This window comes from Perna viridis, chromosome 2, assembly GCF_037379345.1.
Source record: "Perna viridis isolate PV_CMFRI_1.1 ecotype Kerala chromosome 2, ASM3737934v1, whole genome shotgun sequence".
NCBI lineage: Eukaryota > Metazoa > Mollusca > Bivalvia > Mytilida > Mytilidae > Perna > Perna viridis.
Window position 1 is genome coordinate 57,196,288 of NC_142446.1, and position 22,452 is coordinate 57,218,739.

Here is a 22,452-nt window from a genome sequence, read left to right on the forward strand (position 1 = left end):
GCCCATATGTATGAAGTATGCACCAATGACAAAAATAGACCTTCGGTGATTGGTAATGTAGCAACACTGTAAAGGCCCATTCTTTAACCCCCTTGTCTAAAGTACAATTAATCCGCACACATTACAAAATTTTGAATTGCAAATCACAAACATTTAGGAGTATTCCTTTACAAAATCTTGTTGACAGAAGAAAACGTCAAATCTGGCTATTCATCCAACGGCAGGCTACACATGAATACCTCATATTTATATGCATTCTAAACACATGTTCATTGATCCTGAGAGAAAAAGTCACAACTTTTGTCAAACCCCTCTCATTATCATTGCTGGGTTGGTTTTATTTTTATTTTAGTCAGATATAAGATGTTATTAATAGGCCATGAATTAAATTCTGAAACTTAAGGGCTACGAAATGTTTAAATCAATCACCCTATAAAATATTAGAGTCCCAGCTAACCCCACATAATTTTAATCAGGTGATAGGACTTTTTAAAATATTTACATTAAACAAACATTGTCAGTCAATTTTATTTCATTATAACCGACAATTGAGCATAAAGTCTGTCAGTGGTATAACAAGTCCAGCAATTTACGACATCTAAAATGCTCCAGTGTGCAAACTTAGACATATTCAATAGCAGAAACTTTCAAAATTATAATTAAGTACATCACATCCAATTTAATGAGAATATGATAGCTTTGATTACATTTTTATTCATATCTTTCTTGCCGAAGCATGCAGTACATGAATCATCTACATTATGACCAGAAGAAAAGAAAGAAAAAATAGTCGAATATGGATTTTTCACACATTATAATGAACATAAAGGCTATGCTTGAAAAACTTAATTGATTAATGTCACACATAGGATATGCATGTTCTAATTGATATTTTCATGTTTTTATTATTACAGCGACCACCCTCAACGAACATGTTTAACCAGACAGAGGATACCCAATCCTCACGGTCGGGAGACACACCCATAACAACTAGTCAGTCAAATGCATCACAGATAGCAGATAATACCAGTGAGATAGGTAGGCATTGTTACCCATTTTATTATTGCACCCCTATCAAGTAGTCTGTAGTATATTGGAACCACCTTGTCCGTCTCTCTGTCATTCCGTCTGTCCAAATTTTGTTTTTTTTAGGTAGACTTGCTAGATTGTAACCCATTTTATACCCCGATCAGCATGTGCGTGATATATTGGAATCGTTTTGGCTGTCTCATTTTTATGGCAGTTGTCTCAAAGCCCAATTCTCAAATTTGGTATGTGCCTTTTACATATGGGGCATATATGGTAATCTTTTTGAAATGAAAAGGATGGCTAAAATTTTTGCCCTATAATATCTTTGTAAGGATGGTATTTTTTGGTTTTTCACCCATATAAGTCATATTGCCTACTAAACTAAAAGAAGGGGGCTTGTTGAAGATTATGTCTGCAATATGAATAATGTTCAACTGTAAACTTTATAATTAACTATACACTGAATGCCTAGGACTGCTTGACCAGTTTTTGCATGTCCACAATTTTGTGAAGTTTTAAATAACTGATCCGCATTCCTTTGCTATCTTAAGCATTAATGTTATTACCAAAGTTTTATGACTAAAGTCATTTTCCTTGAATGCTATTAATTAAGTGCAAGTGAGCCTCTTGTTTTGTTTAGGTTTAGAAATCTGACAGATCATACTAATAGACTAGCATTCCCAATCGAACATCATATCCAAATAGCTTTGCACTCTCTCTGTGTAGGTCATATTGAAATTAATTTTCTTAACTTCCTAAAAACATTTGCATCGCCATGAAATGGAGAAGAATTCTGAATCTTAATAATCTCAGCTAATAAGAAAAAAATCATTAACTTAATTGGCAAATAGTAATTGGCCGTGGAAAGAATTGTAGACGTGCTCAGTGACAGCCGTCTTTAGTTTTATCTCATTGGCAATTCTTCCTCTTTAATGCTGCCAGGTGCTTCGAAATTTTAGGCACTTTTCTCTTAACTAAGATCATTTTGAATTGGGCCTCACATGTTTATAAGCAATATATTGTGATACATTCTACTAAGTAATGTTATATAATCATGGATCTAAATGTACCCACATGAAAAAGATAGCATTTTATTTCATCTTGCCACCCAAGCTATAGGGTTAAAAGGCTCTACATATTCATTTTCTAGATGGATTTTAAATGAAATGCACAACTTTCATCTTCAGTTCTTGGTAATGGATCATTTTTGTTCATAAATAAGGAATGAGCTTATGGTGGTCTAAAATATTTCTTGAGGAACTTGATATAAAAGCCTGATATAGATTCAAACAACACCACCCTGGTATTAAATTATTTAAAAGAGGATTACGAAATTATTGAGTGTATAATTAAAAATTTTTACTTTCCCTTCAGTTTTTGCTTATGAAACACTATCACACCTGTGATAAATGATTATATAAGATTCCATTGAAACTTTGCAAGATTGTTTATTCAGTATGTACTTTTGACTAATCTAATCGGTGGGTAACTTGTTTTCTGTTTTCTGGCTTCCTTTCATTGTATCTTTTGCTAATATCTATCCAATCTAGAGAAGAGTGACCCGCTAGTCATATACACCATAGTATGGTATCGACAGAAGGAAATTGTGTCATTAACCCCCAGAAAAGGGTATAGAAATCATTGATTGTGGTGAGATTTCTTCAAATGAGTTTGCAGGGTTAGAACATAATTTCTTAAGAGATAATTAGAGATGAATTAATTCACGAGCTAATTAAATTTTGTCTGTAAGTTGTTGACATTGATCTTCAATATTAGCTTTTTACATATTAGACTTATAACAATAGCCATTGTTACTAGTAATTTTATTTTGCCAGTCAGTGATTTAATTTTCTCATTTAACTCTCTAGTTCTTTGAAATTGGACTTTCCTATATTACACTACTGTTTAGTTGAATATAAGAAATTCAATAGATCCTTTCCACTCGTTGAATACAGAATTGCAATTTTTATACCCAACTGGTAACAATTGTTTCTATTGAAACATATTCTGGTTTCAGCAGTCATTTACAACGATTACATGCAAATCGGTGTTTCACAACCCCATTTTCCTTTTCCCAAACAGAGAATTTTGTAAGGGATATATTTAACATTGACTTGGTTAATGTTTTTAGCGGTCCAGTAAGTTTGTAGATTGTATTTTTCGTTGTGATGTTTTCTGCTAGAGTGACCACATAGCATTATTGACAGTGCCTCCTTATGCGTGGAGTATGTCCTGTACGAATTAAAGCTAATTTGGTATTGTGTGTAAATGCTTAATCTATAAAGATTGCGATCGGCAAGCGGAAATGTAAGCTGCAGGTCCACATTAACGGGGGGAAGTGAGCTGGAGAATGCCAATAAGTAGCAAACACAGCAGAGAAAAAGTAAATGTGCTATTTAATACAATCGGCAGATTGGAAATAAACATAATGATTTCTTGGCGTGTGATTAGAAAATGTTCAATATCGTCTCAACGATTGTAATAACATTGTCTTTTCTTCTGCAATAATGAAGGCGGCATATCTTTAATCAAATCATTTGGAAGAGATCTAGATTTGTTAATTTGTTTGGTATTAAAACGAGAGGCCCAGGCTTCCTTCCCGGAGACCTCATAATAACCTGTGATTATATTCCAGTGTTAGTCTTGGGTAGATGTACTGATATCACATTCTATAGGATAGGGTTGTTTTTCTTTATATAATCGTAAAGGTTCATAAATTGAAGACCCTAACATGGTTGACATTGCCCATCCTTCCTTTGGCTTGGTATGTATAGTCGTTTTGTTTGGAGTTAATCATCTGACGTACACAGTCTTATCAGATATCTATCTTAACAAAAAATATAAAGGGTATGTGACCCAGAACCTAACACCGTTCTCAATTAATTAGAATATTCTCAATAAACATTTCGAGGTCTTCTGAATAGCAAATTTTAATATTCCTTTTATAAACCCAAGTGAAAATAACTTGCGTTCAATTAATGCTAACCCATTATGTTTTAAAATTATCCTTGAACTAGCGAAAAATACAGGGCTTTCTGCTATTATGGATTTTTAAAAGAGTTCATTAATATGGAGTCTATTGGTCGTTTATCTGAACCTTATTGTGTTTCTTTAAAATTGTCTAACCATATCAATTAGGGACATTACCATCCATATTATTATACCTCTTTCTCATAAGCTCTCTCCAAATTTTTTGATGTTGTACCTCCCAAGTTGTGAGAGTATGCTCCTTACACGGCATTTTGTTCAACGATGGTTTTTGAGACTACTCAGTTTTAAGGCTTGTCTGTGAAGAAGGCACAATATTAAGATATGATAAGTGTCATAAGGATCCCCACATTCCCTTTAAAATCGATTAGAGATTTTATAAAATCGGTTGTAATAGACATCTAAGAAAGTCCAAAAATTTAGTTTGTCAAGCTGCCCATTTTATATGATAAAGCGCTTTTTATCTTTTACTAAGGCTTAGTCGAGTTTATTTTGAGATTTAGTTTTTCTCGGCCGATGGATTAAGGACTACATGATTGTTATTTCTTTAAGTTTTTGTGATGTTTACACTGGGTTTTGATTTCCATAGTCCTTTCCTCAGATTAGCGTCATTGTATGTATGCCTTCTTTGAAGTTGTAGCCCTGGTGATGGAATTTATTCTAATCAGGCTTTATTTTGTTCCGTCTGAGTGTGATGGTACTGTGTTGTAAACGTTGTGATGTGTGAACTGTCCAGCTGCACCGACTTTATGATAAATTGTTGTTCAGGATATGTACACCATTTTGTGCCCCTACCATCAGAGGTATTTCGCTGTACTGAAATCAGATTCTGAATGTGTGTCCTCATCCCTGGTAAATAAATCCAAGTCATCAGTCAGAAATGTAATACTTCAGTACTTTAAAAACACAGGCTGATATATCAGTAGGACGTGTTTATGCTAGTTGCATACTCAATAGTCTCTTTCATTGTGGTAGGGTTTTTTTCTGCCCTTCTAATTTATTTGGGATCCACTATCACTATGTAACAATCAGCTGTTTAGAAAAACATATCTCCATCTTAACATCTGTCAACACAACTTTAACCAGCCAAAAACCTATCTGATACACTGAACCTTGATCATAAAATATAGATTATAGAATTCATCCATCTTGTCTCCCACCCAAACCATTTATCTGAGAATAGACATTATTATATTTTACTTTTCAGATTGAATAAAACTTCGATTCATAATGCTTGAAGACATTAAATTTTTACATTTATGTGAGGAAATGGAAAATTGAATTTTTAGCCTATTAAAGTGTCTTCAGTTGTTGGCTTCTTTTGTTTGTTCTCTGCTAATGGTTGACATTTTTATGCAGCATTATCTCTTTTTGTCGTCAAATCAGAAAATAATGTAAAAACATTTTAACCCTCAACCCCTTGCTTCTTAATCCAACTTTGACAAATAGCAAATATTTGAAAATGTAATTCTTTTGGCTATGGAAGTTAAATCTCTCATTGATATTCATAGCAGTCACACATTTGAAAGCCAGTTAAGGGATTTTTGTTAAGTTCGCCTTTTCTAGTATGCACACTTTCAATGCCATAAAAACAGGATTTAGTTGGCTATTCAATAAAATGTTTGTGTATAAAATAAAATTAATGCCCAAGTGAAAACTAACATTGCTTGTTACTCATTGGTAAATGTTTCTGAAATTGCCCAAGAGGAATTAATTACGCCACAACCTTAAGGGATTTTCTCCTGTCCTCCATACATGCTTAATTTCACCACCATTTATGGCCGAATTATTCTTGCAAACACAGTTTTTTTGAATGATTTATCATCAATGAAGATGACAACTCATAAATTTTATTTCATGTTCTACCAGAAAGAGCTTTTTTATTATGATAAAGGATACATGGTATCTTTTTTAAATCTTAGTGGTTTTGAGAATTTTTTTTATAACCAAATAATTAAATCAGTTGTGAAATGTTTTAAATTTCAAAGTTTATTAATTATTTAAAGTATTGATAGAGGTGTTATTTGATGGTCAGTGTTTCAGTATTTCCAATATTTAAGCACCTTTCTATTTTAAAATTGCCTATCCTAAGTGATAAAAAATTATTAAAAACATGTAACTGAAAAAATGGAAAAAATGATAGTGCTCAAAAGCCTTAAAAACATCGGGTCTATTTTGTTCTAGTTTATGTTGGTGTTGCTATTTTTATTTAACTTAAAAAAAAAAAAACAGGTTGAACTTTTCATAAGGGAGTTAACTCTTTATATTTCCTTTCGAAAGTAATATAAAAAATGTTGTTTTTATATCGTCTAGAAAAAAACTTGACCAGTATTTTACTTGTTACTTCATGTGTATTTAGATAAAAAAAACTGAAGTATATGTTAGCCACATTTTATTTGTTAGTATTTCAGATGAGTCAAACAGGCATGTGACCTCTTCTATTACTGTGAAATAAGATGAGTGAAATGTACACTGTAATTAAAAACCTGCACAGCTACATTCACTTTGTGTATTTATTGTCCATTCTGTATCCTATTAGCCCCCTATGGAGTTTATAACTGGATAGGCCACAGTAATAATTGAACCCTGGAATTTTACTTGTTTCCTCTTTAATAACTACCCAAATTGCCCATTGATTTCTGCAAATTAAAGACATTTTAGCAAATTTAATAGGAAACAAGCTGTTCAGATTTCCTACTTGGTAAAGATAGGAATTTATCTAAAGTGTTCAAACTTCCCAGAATCGAATAATTAGAAAAATATTCTGCAAATCAGTTCAGTATGTTTCAACTAAAAATTATTGAACGGTTTTATCAAAATGCCTGCACTTCAAGTAAAGTTCAATGGAATGTGATAATGAACTTGGGAGAAGAAGTCAAGCCTAATTTATTTTGCAGAAATAAACCTCTTTGAATATAATGCAAGTATAAGATAGGAGTAAGATAGAGAAAGTTCAGAAATGTCATTAACCAGGATAGATTACAAGTTAATGGCATTATTTGCAATCCTTGCATTGCTGTGGCCATCAGCTGACCATGATGATTGCCCATGTATACAGCCAAATGACTTCGACATCTGAGAAACTAAATTACTTTATCAAAATGGGGGTGAAAACTTCTGTTTCCTACACAATTAGGGCACATCCAATTATAATTGGGACTGTTTTGGTCTAGACTGGCAGAGGGAATTCTCATGCCCAGTGTAAACTTACTCACTCAAGAGCAAAAGAATTAATAACTACCTGAGAAACTGACAAACAGTAGAATATAAATAGTATAAAAAAATCATAATCAAGTACTTGGTAATCTCGATAGTTTTGACTTGTAATAAGTTTTATCTGTTCTCCATTTCAAGCAAGGGGAGACAACTAATCAACTAATCTATTCTCAAAACAATATTTGTAAAATATAAAATTAAATATGTTTTATTGAATTTATTTTACTGCAGATGGTGGTAATTGAATTTTATCCAATTTATCATTGACTTTTCATTTAAGATAAAAGATGCGTTTTCCTACTTATAAACTCAGCACGTTGGACTTGAACTGAATTGAATTGCACTCAAGTTTTCTTCCATATTTTCAAGTATCATAATTTCCTCATAGCATAAAGCAAGGACCATATATTGATTACATCTTAGCAACCCATGGTAGTTAGATATGGCATTTAGAATAGCCCTTACGGTGGCGTGATTGGCACAAATCAATGTAGTTGATCATTTCAGGAACTGGGGAAAATTATTTTTGTTCAAGAATTGTTTATTCATAAAACAAAATGGTAGATTGCCAGAGATAAGAAAATTGGTTTATACATGAAAAAAATAATCAAATATCATTTTAACAAAAAACATCATTTCTGCTATTCCATTTTCATTTTTTTTTCTACAGGGACTCAGAAAATTGTTTTAGGGTGCAATATTTTGACAACCTTATCTAAAGGACTAAAGCTTGTTAGATTTTGCAAGTAATAAAGATATTAAATTTTTTCTGAAATAAGAAGTTTGAAAGTTGTAAACTTAGTAATTTGGGTCAGGTATTATGTTTTATTTAACCAACAAAACACACCTCTCAAACCAAACATACATCCCGTACTCTGATGGAGGGTTCGGTAATTTGAATATTTGAGTTCCAACACTGTCTTGGAGTCGTTGGAATTTCACACTGTCTCATCCCAAAGTTTAAAAGCAGGTTAGATGCATGAATAAACAGCATTAGACTTAAAAGCTTCTGGAGCATGCCAAGTGTGTGCAGGAGTGATTTGTTTAATAAAAATATAGAAATTTGTTGAAAGCCTCTCTCAGAAGGATTAACTTTCTGCCATGCAAATGATGGGCAAATTTGTCATGTCATTTTTATTTACAAATGAAAGTTTCTCAGCAAAACATTATACTTTCTTATAATTTTATATTTTTAAAGGGTGTTTGTGTAACAATTAACTACTATCTTGTAGTATCTTCAGGCTAAATATTTTTTTGTTTTTTTTGACAAAAATTTATTACAATATTAATGTTAAAATATTTTCTCTTAATCTTTAAAATCCTTTTGTGTTAAGGAAAAATTTCCATAATAAAAACAAATAGAAGTTGTCTTATCCCCTGTAAAGTAAATAATGTTAACAAAACAATTAATCATAAGACAGAATTCTGTGATAGTTTAGAAAATTGGTGTAAAATTTGTAACAAAATTGACTGGTCGTTGTTACACAATGTAGGATTATGACAAGGTCTGGCAGAACAAGCTCCCTGTGTAGAACATAATGAAATGGACATCTGGTTGTGACAGGTCCCATGATATATATTGTACTGTATGTGACACATATCAACTTATGATGAAATATTAGCATAATAAATAGCCTGGCTACATAAGTAACTTTACATAAATGGAACCAATTTATAACTGTTCAGTACATGTTTCATGACAGCACACCTTAACACAATGGATATTAATGGAAAGCCAATTTTATCTACAGGTCAGTTTTGTAGAAAAAATTCCTTGATTTTTATGAATGAAGTTGTATATTATTCATATTTTTCTCTAAATTAATTAATTTTACCCAAGTTGATATTTATTTAATACATATTTCCATGTAGTATTGAATGAAAAATTAGACTGTACACGCGAGACCCATGGTCAAAAACCTGCTCAGTCAGCGCTGAATGATGGTTGACTCAAAGTTCAGAAAATTTTATGAAAGTACTTGGTACATGTATCATGCATTAATGACTATTGATTGTTACAGAAACAAAAACTGATAATTTTATGATGAAACTGTAGTAAATTATAAGATACTTAGTAGAAATAAGTGACATTTATCATAGAGGTAATTTTGATCAAGCAGAGACCTCCAAACTAAAAACAAATTTGTCAAATAGCTATAGGGATTAGTTAAAGTATGTTAGAACTCTGACAACTTTTGATTGATGGTAGAAGAAATCAACACTGACAATCGCTATATATTCTGCTGCTTCTAAGAATTACACACTTCCCGATAAGAAACTTTATCTTTGTGAAATCGGCCTTCCCCAACAGTAAGGAGGGTGTTATAGTCTCTCAGCCTTTAATCTAATCAAGAGAATATTTTCTGCTATAATGCATTTCCTTTCTGGAGAATTTTTTTTCCTTTCCCACTTCACAGCCATTTCCTCCCGCGATACAGTTCCCATTAGCTCTTTAGAATGAAGAAATGTTGGCTTTTCTTTATACTCATTGTTATAGAGCACAAAAAATTGTCTTCTTATGGCTGGTCTTTAGATGGTATCAACACTAGCAGTATTTGCCAAGCTGTTCAAGCAATTCTTTTTTATCTTGGTTCTATCATTTTGTTGTTGAATACTTTGATTTTGATTGCATTATTCTGAAAAATTGTAGCTAGACTTTGGAGAAGACTCTATCCAATTTATTTTGATTAGAAATGGATTCCAATTAATTTGTGATCATTCATACACTGCTTGTGCTTATAATTAAATTGGCGGCCTGATGTGGAAAATATGATTATTGAATCTAAAACTTTCTGGCATTACTGTCAACTAAACTGTAAAATGGTCTCTTATCTAAATTTTCAGAATCATCTCTGAGTTTTCTAAGTATAATATGAAACCTATTTTGGAGCCTGAGCTATTTTAAATTCTATTTTATTATACAGAGATTGTTTTGTCAGACTTATTGGAATTCCAAGTCTTTTCAATTTAATTTTTTTTTTTATTCTAATATTGTAGGTCAAATACACTTATTTTTTAGTACATGTGTGGACACTTTTTATATGACCAGATATAAATATATATTTTTGAAAATTCTTTTCTAAAAAATATATTTATATATTTGTATCAGTAGATATACACAGTTTAATCTTCTTTTTAAAAGATGGTTTTATATGGCTGAATAGGAGGTAATAAAAATTTTAATTTTTCGAAGTACCTGCAATTAAAGTTGATCAAGAAATCAGCACATCTTGGCCGATTTATTTAATAACAGCCTATTATGTTTCATTCACAATGCTGTTTTAGGTCACTGTTTTATTTTAAAGAAGATAAAATGGTCTTTTAAACAGTTTGAGTGCTTTTTATGTTAGTCGCCATTAATTTTAATTCTTGTTATCTGTGTTATAAAAATACTTGTAATTTTCATTGCTTATAATCGGTGTAGTTAAGAGTGTTTAATGAAGTAATTTATCCATGGTTTTCTGGCTGTAATATCGGGTGTCTTTATCCTTGGCTTTTATATCTGATGGTTTGATAAAAAATATATCGCAGGTGAGGTGTTGAAAATATTTTTCTTTTCAATGATTTTCATTAAAAATGAAGGGATCGGGTGTGAACGATGTGTGGTAAAGTACTTTATATGCTAATTCATAGTGGAAATTATCCCATCGTTTTTCTTCAATAAATATATTTTTGTACTTTTTAAAAAATTATTACATTTTGTACTAATATTACTTCACTTCTATAAGTGAGTTAATAGGTTGTTAAAATTAATGTGGACATGCAAGAGTAATTTCCCCTTGAAATACACTGGCCACCCATATAAACTTTTGATTTAGTGGTTTGATTGCTATGATGTATTAGAAATACAAAATTAGCACCTTTTATTCATTTAAATTAACATCTATGAAATTTTGTTTTCCTAATTTTTAATTTATTTTTCAAACTGTTTCGTTACTTTTGCAGGTGATGGTCTAGATAATAGTGTAGGGTCTGGTGAAGGCACAGCTGATGAGGAATTAGAGGACAGATCAGGGTCAAAACGACAGAAAAAACGTGGAATATTCCCAAAAGCGGCAACAAATGTCATGAGAGCATGGTTATTTCATCATTTAACTGTAAGTAAAGCTCCTATAGTGCACATTGTGGGGTAGATCCTTTAGTGATACATTGCTTTAATGTCTGTAGGAAAAGTACAAGCAGTAACTGTCAGACATAATTACTACAAAAGTAATTACGTGGAGGATAAAAATGTGTTGGGATAAACTAATCCATTGTTGTGCATACTTGTGCGATTTGATCACAATTTACCATCAATTGGACCAGGCAGGAACGAGGTGTACTAAAAAATGTATCAACTTCTGATAAGTTATTAACATACTCAAGAATCGCAGCACGTTTTCGACATGTATTTCATAACATCGTCATAAAAATAACATCCTGCTTATCCATCAGAGTTGATGGTTTTTTGTTGTATCAGTTTTGACAAATGAGTTTGTGAAATAAGGGGGTAATCCATAGCTGTTATCGTCTCTAACATCTTTCTGTGGAGGGCTTGCAGATATTTTGATGAAAGCAGAGGTATTTAACAATGATTAGAAGTCTTCATCCCTCAGATATTTACACTAATGAATCTTGTCATAACTGTGATGAATAGAAATGTGTGCCTATTGATAGATGGATATATGGTTATAATTGAATGATATCATATCATATCATAGTAATCCTGCAATAACAAATTTCTCATATTGGATCCCATGTAAAACTATAACATTCTGACATATGTTAATTTGAAACCAGTGATCCCCCCATCTTAGCATTCCCTTCCTTGTCAAATGGGAAAAAAATTAAACATTTGCAACTTATCTATTTTGATGATGGAGATTTTTTTCGACTAAGACCTACACAAAAATGAGCTAGCTAATCATATCTAGGGCTGTCAATACCATAGCAAAATTTGGACATTTTCATCAACCCCTCTACAATTGACAAACAAAAGTATTAACCTCTTAATCCTATGGAAAATTGATGCAAAAGCGGACTTGAAATTGATGTATAATTTTCACTATTTATTCAAGAACCAGTCTGATATTCTTGTGTCGTTGTTTAAAGAAAAAGCTTCATTTTCTAATAATTACCATTTTGAACAAAGGACAAGGGATCTTGTTTCTGTTGGTATGAAGCAGTTTATTTTGAGACGAGAAACTATTCAATATGCAGGGTGATACAGGTATCAAAATTCATCCATGAAATTCTGTCCTTTATGACTGTGTACCACGACGCGATAGACCATATAAAGTCAAGCCATTTAACTATTGTAACTTTAATGATGATGTCCCGTCCCCCAAAAATCACAAAGACAAGGGTTAATGAGAATTCGGGGTGTAATGTTAAGCAGGTTAATCGTACAACATAAATTAATCGGTAAGATTGTAACAAAATATTTAGATTTCTACAGATCATTTTAGTTTTACTGTTCTTAAATTGCTTAAAGTTATTTAGATTACACCGGAATATGACTGTTTGTTCTGGCCCATAGAAAATCTGTTTTTCCAGGGGAGACGATTGTAATAGAAAGTCAAATATTGGTTTCTGAAAGTGAAACTTGATGACAATTGAAATACGAATTTAATCAAACTATATTCCTAATTTTCAAATTCATTAATATAGTTTGCGTCTAGGATGAAATCCACTGGAGATTTAATTTACCCACTTAACTAGTTTTCATATGAAATGGATATTTATTTATCAAGGAATAATTCAATCAGAGAATTTGTGGCTGATATAGAATGATAGGTGACTCGGCAAGGCTCAGATTCATCATATGATCAATTCTACATGGGTGATCTATAGAACTTAATAAAGCAAATTTCCAAATTTTCCAATTAAGTATGGTTATTTTACAAACCAATTGATTAGGTTAGCTCCAACCAAAATTGATTCAATATGATGTTTGGTATTTGACTTGATATCAGCTGTCATTTTTGTCTACTTACTGTAGAAAATTCTCTCTTTTCTATCAGTTATTGCATCACGGGCCAGAAAGAATGACTCTTCTTTTCCTGTAAATGCTGCTATTTTGGTAATAAAGAAAACAATTTTTTTTCATAAACATTGATAAAAGCAAAGACAGTACAAAAGTTTTAATTCATTGCTTCAAATACCAAGATTCTTTTGCAATAGTATTATAGAAAATATCCATTGGAGCCCTCTTTCTGAATTTCTGAAATTAGAGATGATTTCATGGAAATAGACAGCACTGTCTGATAAATTAGTTTTAATAAAAGTTCTATTTGGTTCTGAGTTTGATGGATCAGTTTTAATTTGATCAATGCAAAATGACCATTCCTTACTGTGAAATATCAAGTTTAATTCAATTTCCTGCTCTAATTAACTTCATTGGGGCATTTTGTTACTCTGAGCATTTATAAATAGGCATGAAATCTCTAGCCATTTCTGATGAGTCTCTTTAGTAATGTCCTGTAAAATTGGTTACAAAACCTCACATTTGACACTTGAATACAACCCACTGATCTTTAGAAATGTCCAAATCTGTCCATTTTCACAAGTGTTGACCATTGATTTTTGTTCATTGTCTGTAGGCATCATGGGTCATTTGACACCAGTCCAATGTCTTTGTAATGATAAATGATGGAACACTTGACCATGACAAGCAAGGTATTGATAGTAGATTAGACCCATCTTTTGTTTATGGTCCACAGTGTAGCAATTCATTACTAATACTGCACACATGCCTTTTACTTTTAAACAGAAATACCTGCATATGTAAATTAAGTTGAAATTTAGCCACTTGATATGTCTAGTGTTTTATAGAGTAGCAGCTGTAACCCATGTTCAGATGAGAATTTCTCAGGAGTTGGGACATAAGTGTAATAGGTAACCTCAGAAAGTACAATTGATTTTACCTTCTAACTAAATTACCGAATGGGAAAATAATTGTATATTTTGTAAAATTCTTGCGCTATTGATGAATTACCTAATTAGGAAAGTTCCTGGTGTCTATGTCTAATGGAGGGTCAGGGGCTGTCTTAGATGTTGTAAATTAACGTTTGACAAGGGAAGGTAAATCATGTTCGCCTGACAGGGGTGTCATTACTGCCCCAATATCAGACATTCTCCTATTATTAACACCATTCTCAAGTCATTGGTGTCCAAATTGGCATGAAAATCACATCAAAATTACATGTTTTTCAATAAAATTGTTTGCCTTTTGTGCCAGACTTTTACCAATTGGTCATAATTAGTGATAGATCCATCTAAACTTTTAAACATTCATTTATCAACATGACATTTTTAACATTCTATTTGCTGAAACTTCCAACTTCCAGAACTGCAATTTTCATTAAATAAGTATGGTTCAAGTTAGTTACACTTATTACTCGTCTAATTGAAAAATTTCCTGAATTCTAATGGAAAATAGGATAGAATTTTTATAGAACTAACAAACAGAATTATCAAACAACTGACAATAATGAGGAATTGAACAAAACTGTAAAATTGATGATTTTTATCGTTTGGCTGATAAAAATATAAACTTGAAACAAGTATTTTAACTTTTTCCTTGATAGGAGACACACTGTCAGTTATTTTGGGAAGATCTAAGACTGCGATAAGAATATTTTGAAGAACTTGAGACCTCTCGACCTTCAGATCAACACATATAGATCAATTACCATTTAAATAAGTGTGGTTAGATTTGAAGATTGGCAAAGGTTTTATACAATTATCATTCATTTTAAAATGAAGTTGGAGAGTCTCAGTGAGTAAATGGTGTTTTGCTAACTTGGTGAAGAACTCCCTAGGGAGAAGTTCAGACCAGTACTAAATTTATTTTGTTTCAATTGCTGTTGAATTGACATGTTTTGGAACAGAGATATTCCAGTGGGACAAACATTAAGGTCAGAGGTCATGTGATGGGTACTTCATCAAGCCTGTGTCTACACAGTCATTAACCTCAATACATGTTCCACTCATTAATCATATGTAGCAATATCAGGGCCATTCTGACTGCCAGATTTGGGAATAAAATTGACATTTTCCTCACATTCCTGTTAGATTGTTCTACATAGCTGGGTTGATTGATTACAATATTCTGTGTTGCAATCCTATTCATTCTAATTGGGTTGTAATTGTTTTATTAGGTGCAGTTTAAGATTTGCTATCAGACATGTATGGTATAAAAATGCCAAAATTGTGTTATGAAGGCAATATCTAACTTTTATGGCTATCCTATAACAAGGCTATATGGTTATTTTTTTTTATTTTGATAAACATGAAAAAAAAAAATCATTGTTTTAGAACAGGTTAATTGTTTTATTAATTTTAAATGCCAAATAACCATTCTAAAAGGGGTGTATTTATTCAAATTGAAAAGTTTCCACCCATTTAATATATCAAAGTTTAAAACGTGACATATTTTGTATCACAAGTGGTTCCTGAAACAATTCATCAAATCTGTGATCTGAAAAAAGAGAAAGGTTATTTGAAAGCGCCATCCTAATTAAAATAAAACCTATCTAAACCAGACCTCTTCAAAATTGGTTTGGTTTAGACAGGTGTTTGATTAACCAAGGAGGGACTCGATAAGTGTCTGATTTTGACAGGTTTTCAGATTTTTTCATGGTTTGGTTTATAAGACAGGTTTCACTGTATTTCTCATGTTTTGTCTTTCTATTTAAAGCATCCTTATCCATCAGAAGAACAAAAGAAACAACTAGCTCAAGAGACTGGCCTGACTATTTTACAAGTTAATAATTGGTAAGTTCTATAACTGATGTAGTTTTCCCTGTAGCTTTTGAAAAGGACAGGGTGATCCAGCTCTAAAAGGGCACTTTAGCGCATTAGAGGCCAATTGGAAGGCACATCATGCTTGCTTTAGCATCTATTTAGGGAAATTTGACAGAAAATGGCAGGGTGCATATAAGTCCCATCAAAAAGGGCAGGGCACCCTCCTAAAACCCTCTGTAGGGAAAATTGTGCCATATTTACTGGACAGGAATGTTCTAAAGCTTACAATAGCCTTTTAAGGTGATCTTGTTCAAAAGTACGAATGATAGTGGTGACTCTTAAAAAAATGTATTAATTGAGAGCTGTTTCATATTTTTTTTATGTGAATAAAAAAAAATTGCTGCCATATTTACTCCATTGCCAGGACGAATCATTAGTTAATAGTTTATAGGTTTATTACTAGGTATTTTGATATGTCTGTCAGAAATTATGGTAAACCATTTGATTCCATCTTGGCAGCAGATGCATTACAAGACGTACTGAAGCATGAAATTGGTGTTTTCTGCCAGGTGACATCCCGATTTCAGTTGCTCTCACCCAAAACAACCTTCTGTTAAACATTGCCTGTGTGATGGACTTTTAACATGTTGGCAAATGGCAGCAAATTACCTTGTAAAAAAGAAGTTTTGAGGTGTTAAGAATTGCCAACTTGAAGCTATCATGTCTCCTCACCATGCTGTGTAAGACACAACTGTCTGCCTATGGTAAACATCTTCAAGTTATCCTTCTGTCAGTAAAGCCCCTATCAATGGTATTTACACCATGAGTTGTCAAAACGTTTGTTGCTTAAATGTTTTCTTGTCAAATTTGAGGTGAATTAGACAATGGTTTTGTTGTAACTTGTGATAGGGGGTATATCTAATCCTATCAACACTAATAAGATTAATCTTCCATCTTGATGGGTGGCTGATCCCCCCTTTATTCATGCATACAATTTCTGTATATGTTTTATCAGAATTTAAATGAAATTTCTAAAGTTGTTTGGTTTGTTGATTTTCAGTATTTGTAGCCATTTTCTCCTAAATAGGATTATTTTGTCAACAAAACGATCACTGAAAAAATTGTGAAGATTTTACCTGGGATCATGTTCGTTGGTTTTTGATGATGGTGGTAAGCGGTCACACATTGTGTGGGAGATAGCTATCACCTCTGAATGCTATCAACTACAACATCTCACAAGTTTTTCAATCTTGGCTGGGGCTGAATTTCTGTACCCCATTAACCTTGCCGACATGATACTATCTTGAAACTATTTATTTTTCATCTCCTTTTTTCGGCTGTCTATTTAAAGACCTGAATTTAACCCAAACACTCCAGATATTCAGGTAGTCTTTAAGAAGACTGTTTTCATGTATTAGTTCAGTAAGGAATTGTAGGGTGTACCGATAAATGTATGAAAATTAAAAAAATATTCTCTTTGGAGACAGACATAGAATAAGAATTGATTTTCTATTCAGATATCAAAATTAAAAGTCATTGTTTGGATTATTTGGAATGATTTATTAAATATATGTAAAATGAGCATATATTTTGTTAAGAAGTATAGCTATCATATGTCATAGTCTTTGTTTTGTTCAATAAGTTTCATTTTTTGACTTCTGAATAAGGTGGGAATCAAGAGACATTCATTTGACAATTCTTAAGACAGAACTCATGAGCTTTTGTGTAATATCAACAAAAAATTCTAACCTTTGGCCCTTGATGTGGGTTGAATATCGTGTGAAAGCCCTACTGGAGTATTCATTGTTTTCTAAACACAAGTAAAATGTAAATGAAAGTTAGATCAGATATAAGCGTGTAGGATTGTACTAAACCAGGTATAATATTTCATGATAAAATCTCTGTATTAAACTCCAATTTTGATTATTGACTGACCCTAAAACTGACGCCACTATCACGATATTTAATCGTTTGGCGGGACTCTATCACCCGAACAAATAATGTGCGATTGCATAAATTCAATAATTACTGTTATTTTTAAATATTGATTATTATGGGACTGTTGATGATATCAGGTAATTTTTTTAAAACCCAGAGCGTATGAAATATAATTGAATAATATATAGAATATTTAGAATTTTATTAGAAATTTTTCCTGGACTGTGAATTGAAAAGTGAATAGGATGTTTTGAGAAGTTCGACATGATGTAAGCACGTTCTCTAGGGTGATCTGATTTATAATTCAGCAGACGAGATAAAAATCACCAAACCCGGGTATCTTGGCACTTATCAATTTACCATCTCTTCCATGTATGGCCATTTATGCAAGTCCTTTTGTTGCAGAAATCAATGAGCCATAGCTATGATTATTCTGAAACGTTCATGGCAGAAGCAGCTAACAATGGCCGACTTCCTTACTCAGCAGTCCTGTAATAACGCTATACAGATTTTAAACATTTACAGCACAACCCTATCTCAGGAAAGAATACGCCAACCTATCCTATTATGTGTATTTTGAATAAATGTTATGGTCTAGTAAACTAATTATAGAAAAACTGCCTTGGGTAAAAAAAACAAGCTTTTTTGGAGTAAGTTAACTAGTTGACTTCCTTTTCATATGGAGACCATAACAGAACTTAGCGTTCAGGGTTATCATGATTAGCCTTACTGCCTTTCCTGTTCATTTCCCTTTAGAAATGTGCTCCGAATTAAAGTGTAATCAACTGGAAACTATTTCAAATCATTTCCCATTGACACACTGTATCTAACTTTTTCAGCATTTTTAAATGCCATATATTTAGCATTTGCTTAAACAAAACACAAAGGCCAATATTTACCCATTTTACAAAACGTGTATACACAACTCTGTAATAAGTAAGGAGATCTGTTTGAACATTTCATTTATACAACCACACCCATTAATTCTCCGACTCCTCCCATTCATTTCAGTTTTCTTTTGAATCAGACGATTGATTCAAATGTTGCCGCCTTTGTGTTCCTTTAACGATGGTTTTCAAATTTAAACTGTGTTAGTTTTAATGAGATTAAATACAGATATTAGATGTTCAGATTTAAATATTTACCAACTTCATAGATATGTTTTGAAGTAAACACAGGGGAAATAATTAAAAGAGTTAAGTCTCTTTTGTAATTAAAAAGAAAATTGTGGCCACTCATCATTGTAGAGAAAAGATATTGTTTTGATGGAGGTCAGTTAACCTCTTGTATTTCTGAGGAGACAGAATGGTGTCTCCTTCTCCTCAGCATTGTTTTGTTTTGGTATTGGTAATAGTTGAAGTGAAGTTGTGTTCAGGTTCGTAGTTGGTTACTTAGATCTTCACAGTTGTATACAGATGTTAAAAGTTTCTTTGTCCAGATATGTGGGTGCATTTTACAGATGAATGTTGTCACTAGCTGTGGTATAAACAAAATATTACATTACACAACAACACAGAGCTTGTAGAGACATCCATCATACAGGGGGGCTCTCTAAGTGGAACATCTGCAGCACAACTAAATGTTTTGACAAATAGTAGAGTTAATTAAGATAAGTTTGCAATGCCTACAGTTAATTTTACCTACACGAAAACATCAAAACCAATTTCCCAACTCTGATAACTGTATAACTTGTATATAATAACTTAAGTATCCATTAATTTGGGGTATTTCATGTCTTTTAAACCTGAAACATTTGATTTCCTTCTACATTTATCATTTTGTATTATATTTCAGATAAATTACTTATTTCTAAACATAATTCCAACATCTTGAATATGCACTATATAATTTGTTTGAAGAGCCTTCCCAAATCGAAGTAATTTATTTTTCCTAATCAGCCCTTGTGTAATTATTTTGTGCTACTGTCTTTAGGTGCATACTGCCATGAAATCATGAGTAGTTATTACCCTTTGCAGTAAACAAGCAATGGCTAGATGTACAAAAATTATCAAAAAACCATAGTATACTTTTAACAATATTAGCGATAGGTTTGGGTATGTGCCCAGCTGATACTTATGAAGTCATTAGCGAGTCTGCACTGGGAACTCAGGAAGGCCATAGGTTTGTGGTTATTTAGATATTGGTACAACTTTAATTTTGGTTTTTGTAATGACTTTTTGATAGCATTTTGGTGTGCATAGATGATATTCAAGTTTCAATAAGTCTGACACTAAATCTTTTAACCCCAGCTCCGTCTACAGGGGTATTAATAACCTTATAATCATCCACGTCAATTAGGTAATTTTCAGCCTGGACTTTTTTGTGAAATTTGATTCATTGATAAAAAAAGTGAAATAATAGCTGAAGTTTTCTTATCAGATTGTACCAGTTCTCCTGTGTAACATTTTAAATGTAAATTTGAGAAAGAAAATCCATCATTGGATGACATGCTGTCAAGGAAGACAAAGAGATTTTCTTCTGAATTGCCCTATCTAAAACACTGATAGTTTTTATTATGCCTTACATAAGATTTGTGCAGCTATGTTTTTGATGATGTTGTATATATACGAATGAACAACAAATGCCCTTTCTTTCGAACTGTAGAAAAACATACGGCTTTACGGTGATTATTCTGTTCACGTTTTACGCTAGGCTAATTTGTAAAACAAATTTTATAAATATCTTTAAGTTGAGATGTTTTCCCCTAGGCCATCGATGCATACCTAAATGTTTGAATGTAAAATTTTATCATTTACAAGATTTTTTAACCTTTAAAGACTTTTTGGTCAAATGTAAAAAGTTACAAGATAAACATAAATATTAATCCAACAGTTTTGTCCTGAAATTTATCATATGTATGCAACACATTTGTCAAATTACACTTCATATTGTTATTATGTTTCATCAGTTTCTACGTAATTTTTATGGCAACATCATGCACATGAAAAATCTACGGAGAAGAAATTAATTTAGACTTTCATAATTTTAAATAACTTGATTGTGTGGGGAACATTTTTAGAATAATTTTGGCATCTATAGTTACTTAGCCATTTGGATTTTCAATATATAAATGCTTCGTTATGTGAGTGATATTTTATAGAAATATTTTAATAAAGTGTTGCTTCTGCCTTGATATTACATTCTAGTGGTCGTAGATTTGACCATAATCATGTTGTAGAGGAAATTTCTAGGGGACTACAAAATTGAAAATCTATAATCTGCCCAGATAGAGAGAAAACAATGGCTACCTAACCCTTACCATAGATGTCTGAATACGTTAAACTAAGCAGAAAATCTGTCATTTATCCTCACAAAAACACCAGAAAAGACATTATCGTTGTATTGTAATCTTCATATGGAGACGGAATATTATAAAATCTTCCTAGAATGAAATTAGTGAGATTTAATCCTCGGCAATAAGATTTTTCCAGTATAACTGAGTTTAAGAAGCAGTCCAATAATTGCCTTTGTTTGAAGCGCGAGGTAATCGCGATCCCAGTGGACTCTAATAGGATTCAGTAGCTATTTTCCACATATTTCTCATTTTAACAACATTTAATAGGACATTTTGTAAGAAAAAAGTTTTATAAGTTACATGGGCCAAATGATTTATGTCCATCTTTGGGAGTTGAAACTTAAGGGCAGCGTGACAGTCCATAGAAATCTTGTCTAACATGGCAGGCGGTAGTGTCAACATAGATATGCAGTTGTATATTGTTGTTGTCATTTTTTCAGTCTATTGTTATTTCCTTGATGGTTTAAAAAGGCGTGTGGAGTTATGACGATCAATGTATCCGTCATTGTATCCCTAGATGATCATGATGATAGGGGATACACAGGGGAACAAAACCGTGATTATCATATCAAATATAATTCTATTGTGTATATTCTTCTCAAGGTGTCTCTATTTGATGCCATGTCATTCACAAAATTGACGATTGAAATTCTCTACACCATATGATCTTCTTAAATGTTGAAAAGACGGAATTGTCGTATGTATTCACAAGTATTAGTTGGATAGTCAGTGATTGTGCCACAGCACGCAATCGTCTCATTAAATAACACACGCATGTCTTAGAAATTCTCATCTAGGCAGATTAAGTATTTTCAAATCAGTTTAATAATCTTATGGATCAAACTCTCTGCTCCATATGGACTTGTACAAATGTTTACTCATTGCCTCTATGCAGTAGTAATAAACAGTTGTTTTTTCTCTCTCATTATTTTCCCATATTTCAAATATGCTAGGCGGTTGAGTGGCTATGTTACATATGATATTTTGACTTAGTGATGGGGTTACGGGCTGACAGGGTCTTCATTGTATGATGGAGATGCATGGCCTCATACCAATTCAGCCATAAAATCATTATTTTCAATTTTTCTCTTCAACACTTGTCAAATTAATACAGTTGAAGTTCTTTAATGTATATCACAAGTTTATTTAATTCCTAGGAGTTGATCAGTGTCTTGAAAAGAAAATGATTTAAAGAAAAGAAGGAAGGAACATTTATTAACTATCAAATGCTTTAAAACTGGGAAATGTTCAGTCATCCA

At 32.3% G+C, this 22,452-nt stretch overlaps 1 protein-coding gene across 5 annotated transcripts in view; it reads left to right on the plus strand.

Annotated features, from left to right (window-relative positions):
* LOC148626192 (homeobox protein Meis1-like) overlaps positions 1 to 22,452 on the plus strand; it is a 59,802-nt gene that overhangs the window by 25,692 nt on the left and 11,658 nt on the right. For all 5 annotated transcript variants that reach the window (XM_088569971.1, XM_088569972.1, XM_088569970.1 and 2 more), the window contains 3 exons: positions 915 to 1,038; positions 11,179 to 11,330; positions 15,914 to 15,990. In XM_088569971.1, coding sequence (XP_088426097.1) covers positions 915 to 1,038; positions 11,179 to 11,330; positions 15,914 to 15,990 — 353 coding nt within the window. The remainder of the gene's footprint in view (positions 1 to 914; positions 1,039 to 11,178; positions 11,331 to 15,913; positions 15,991 to 22,452) is intronic.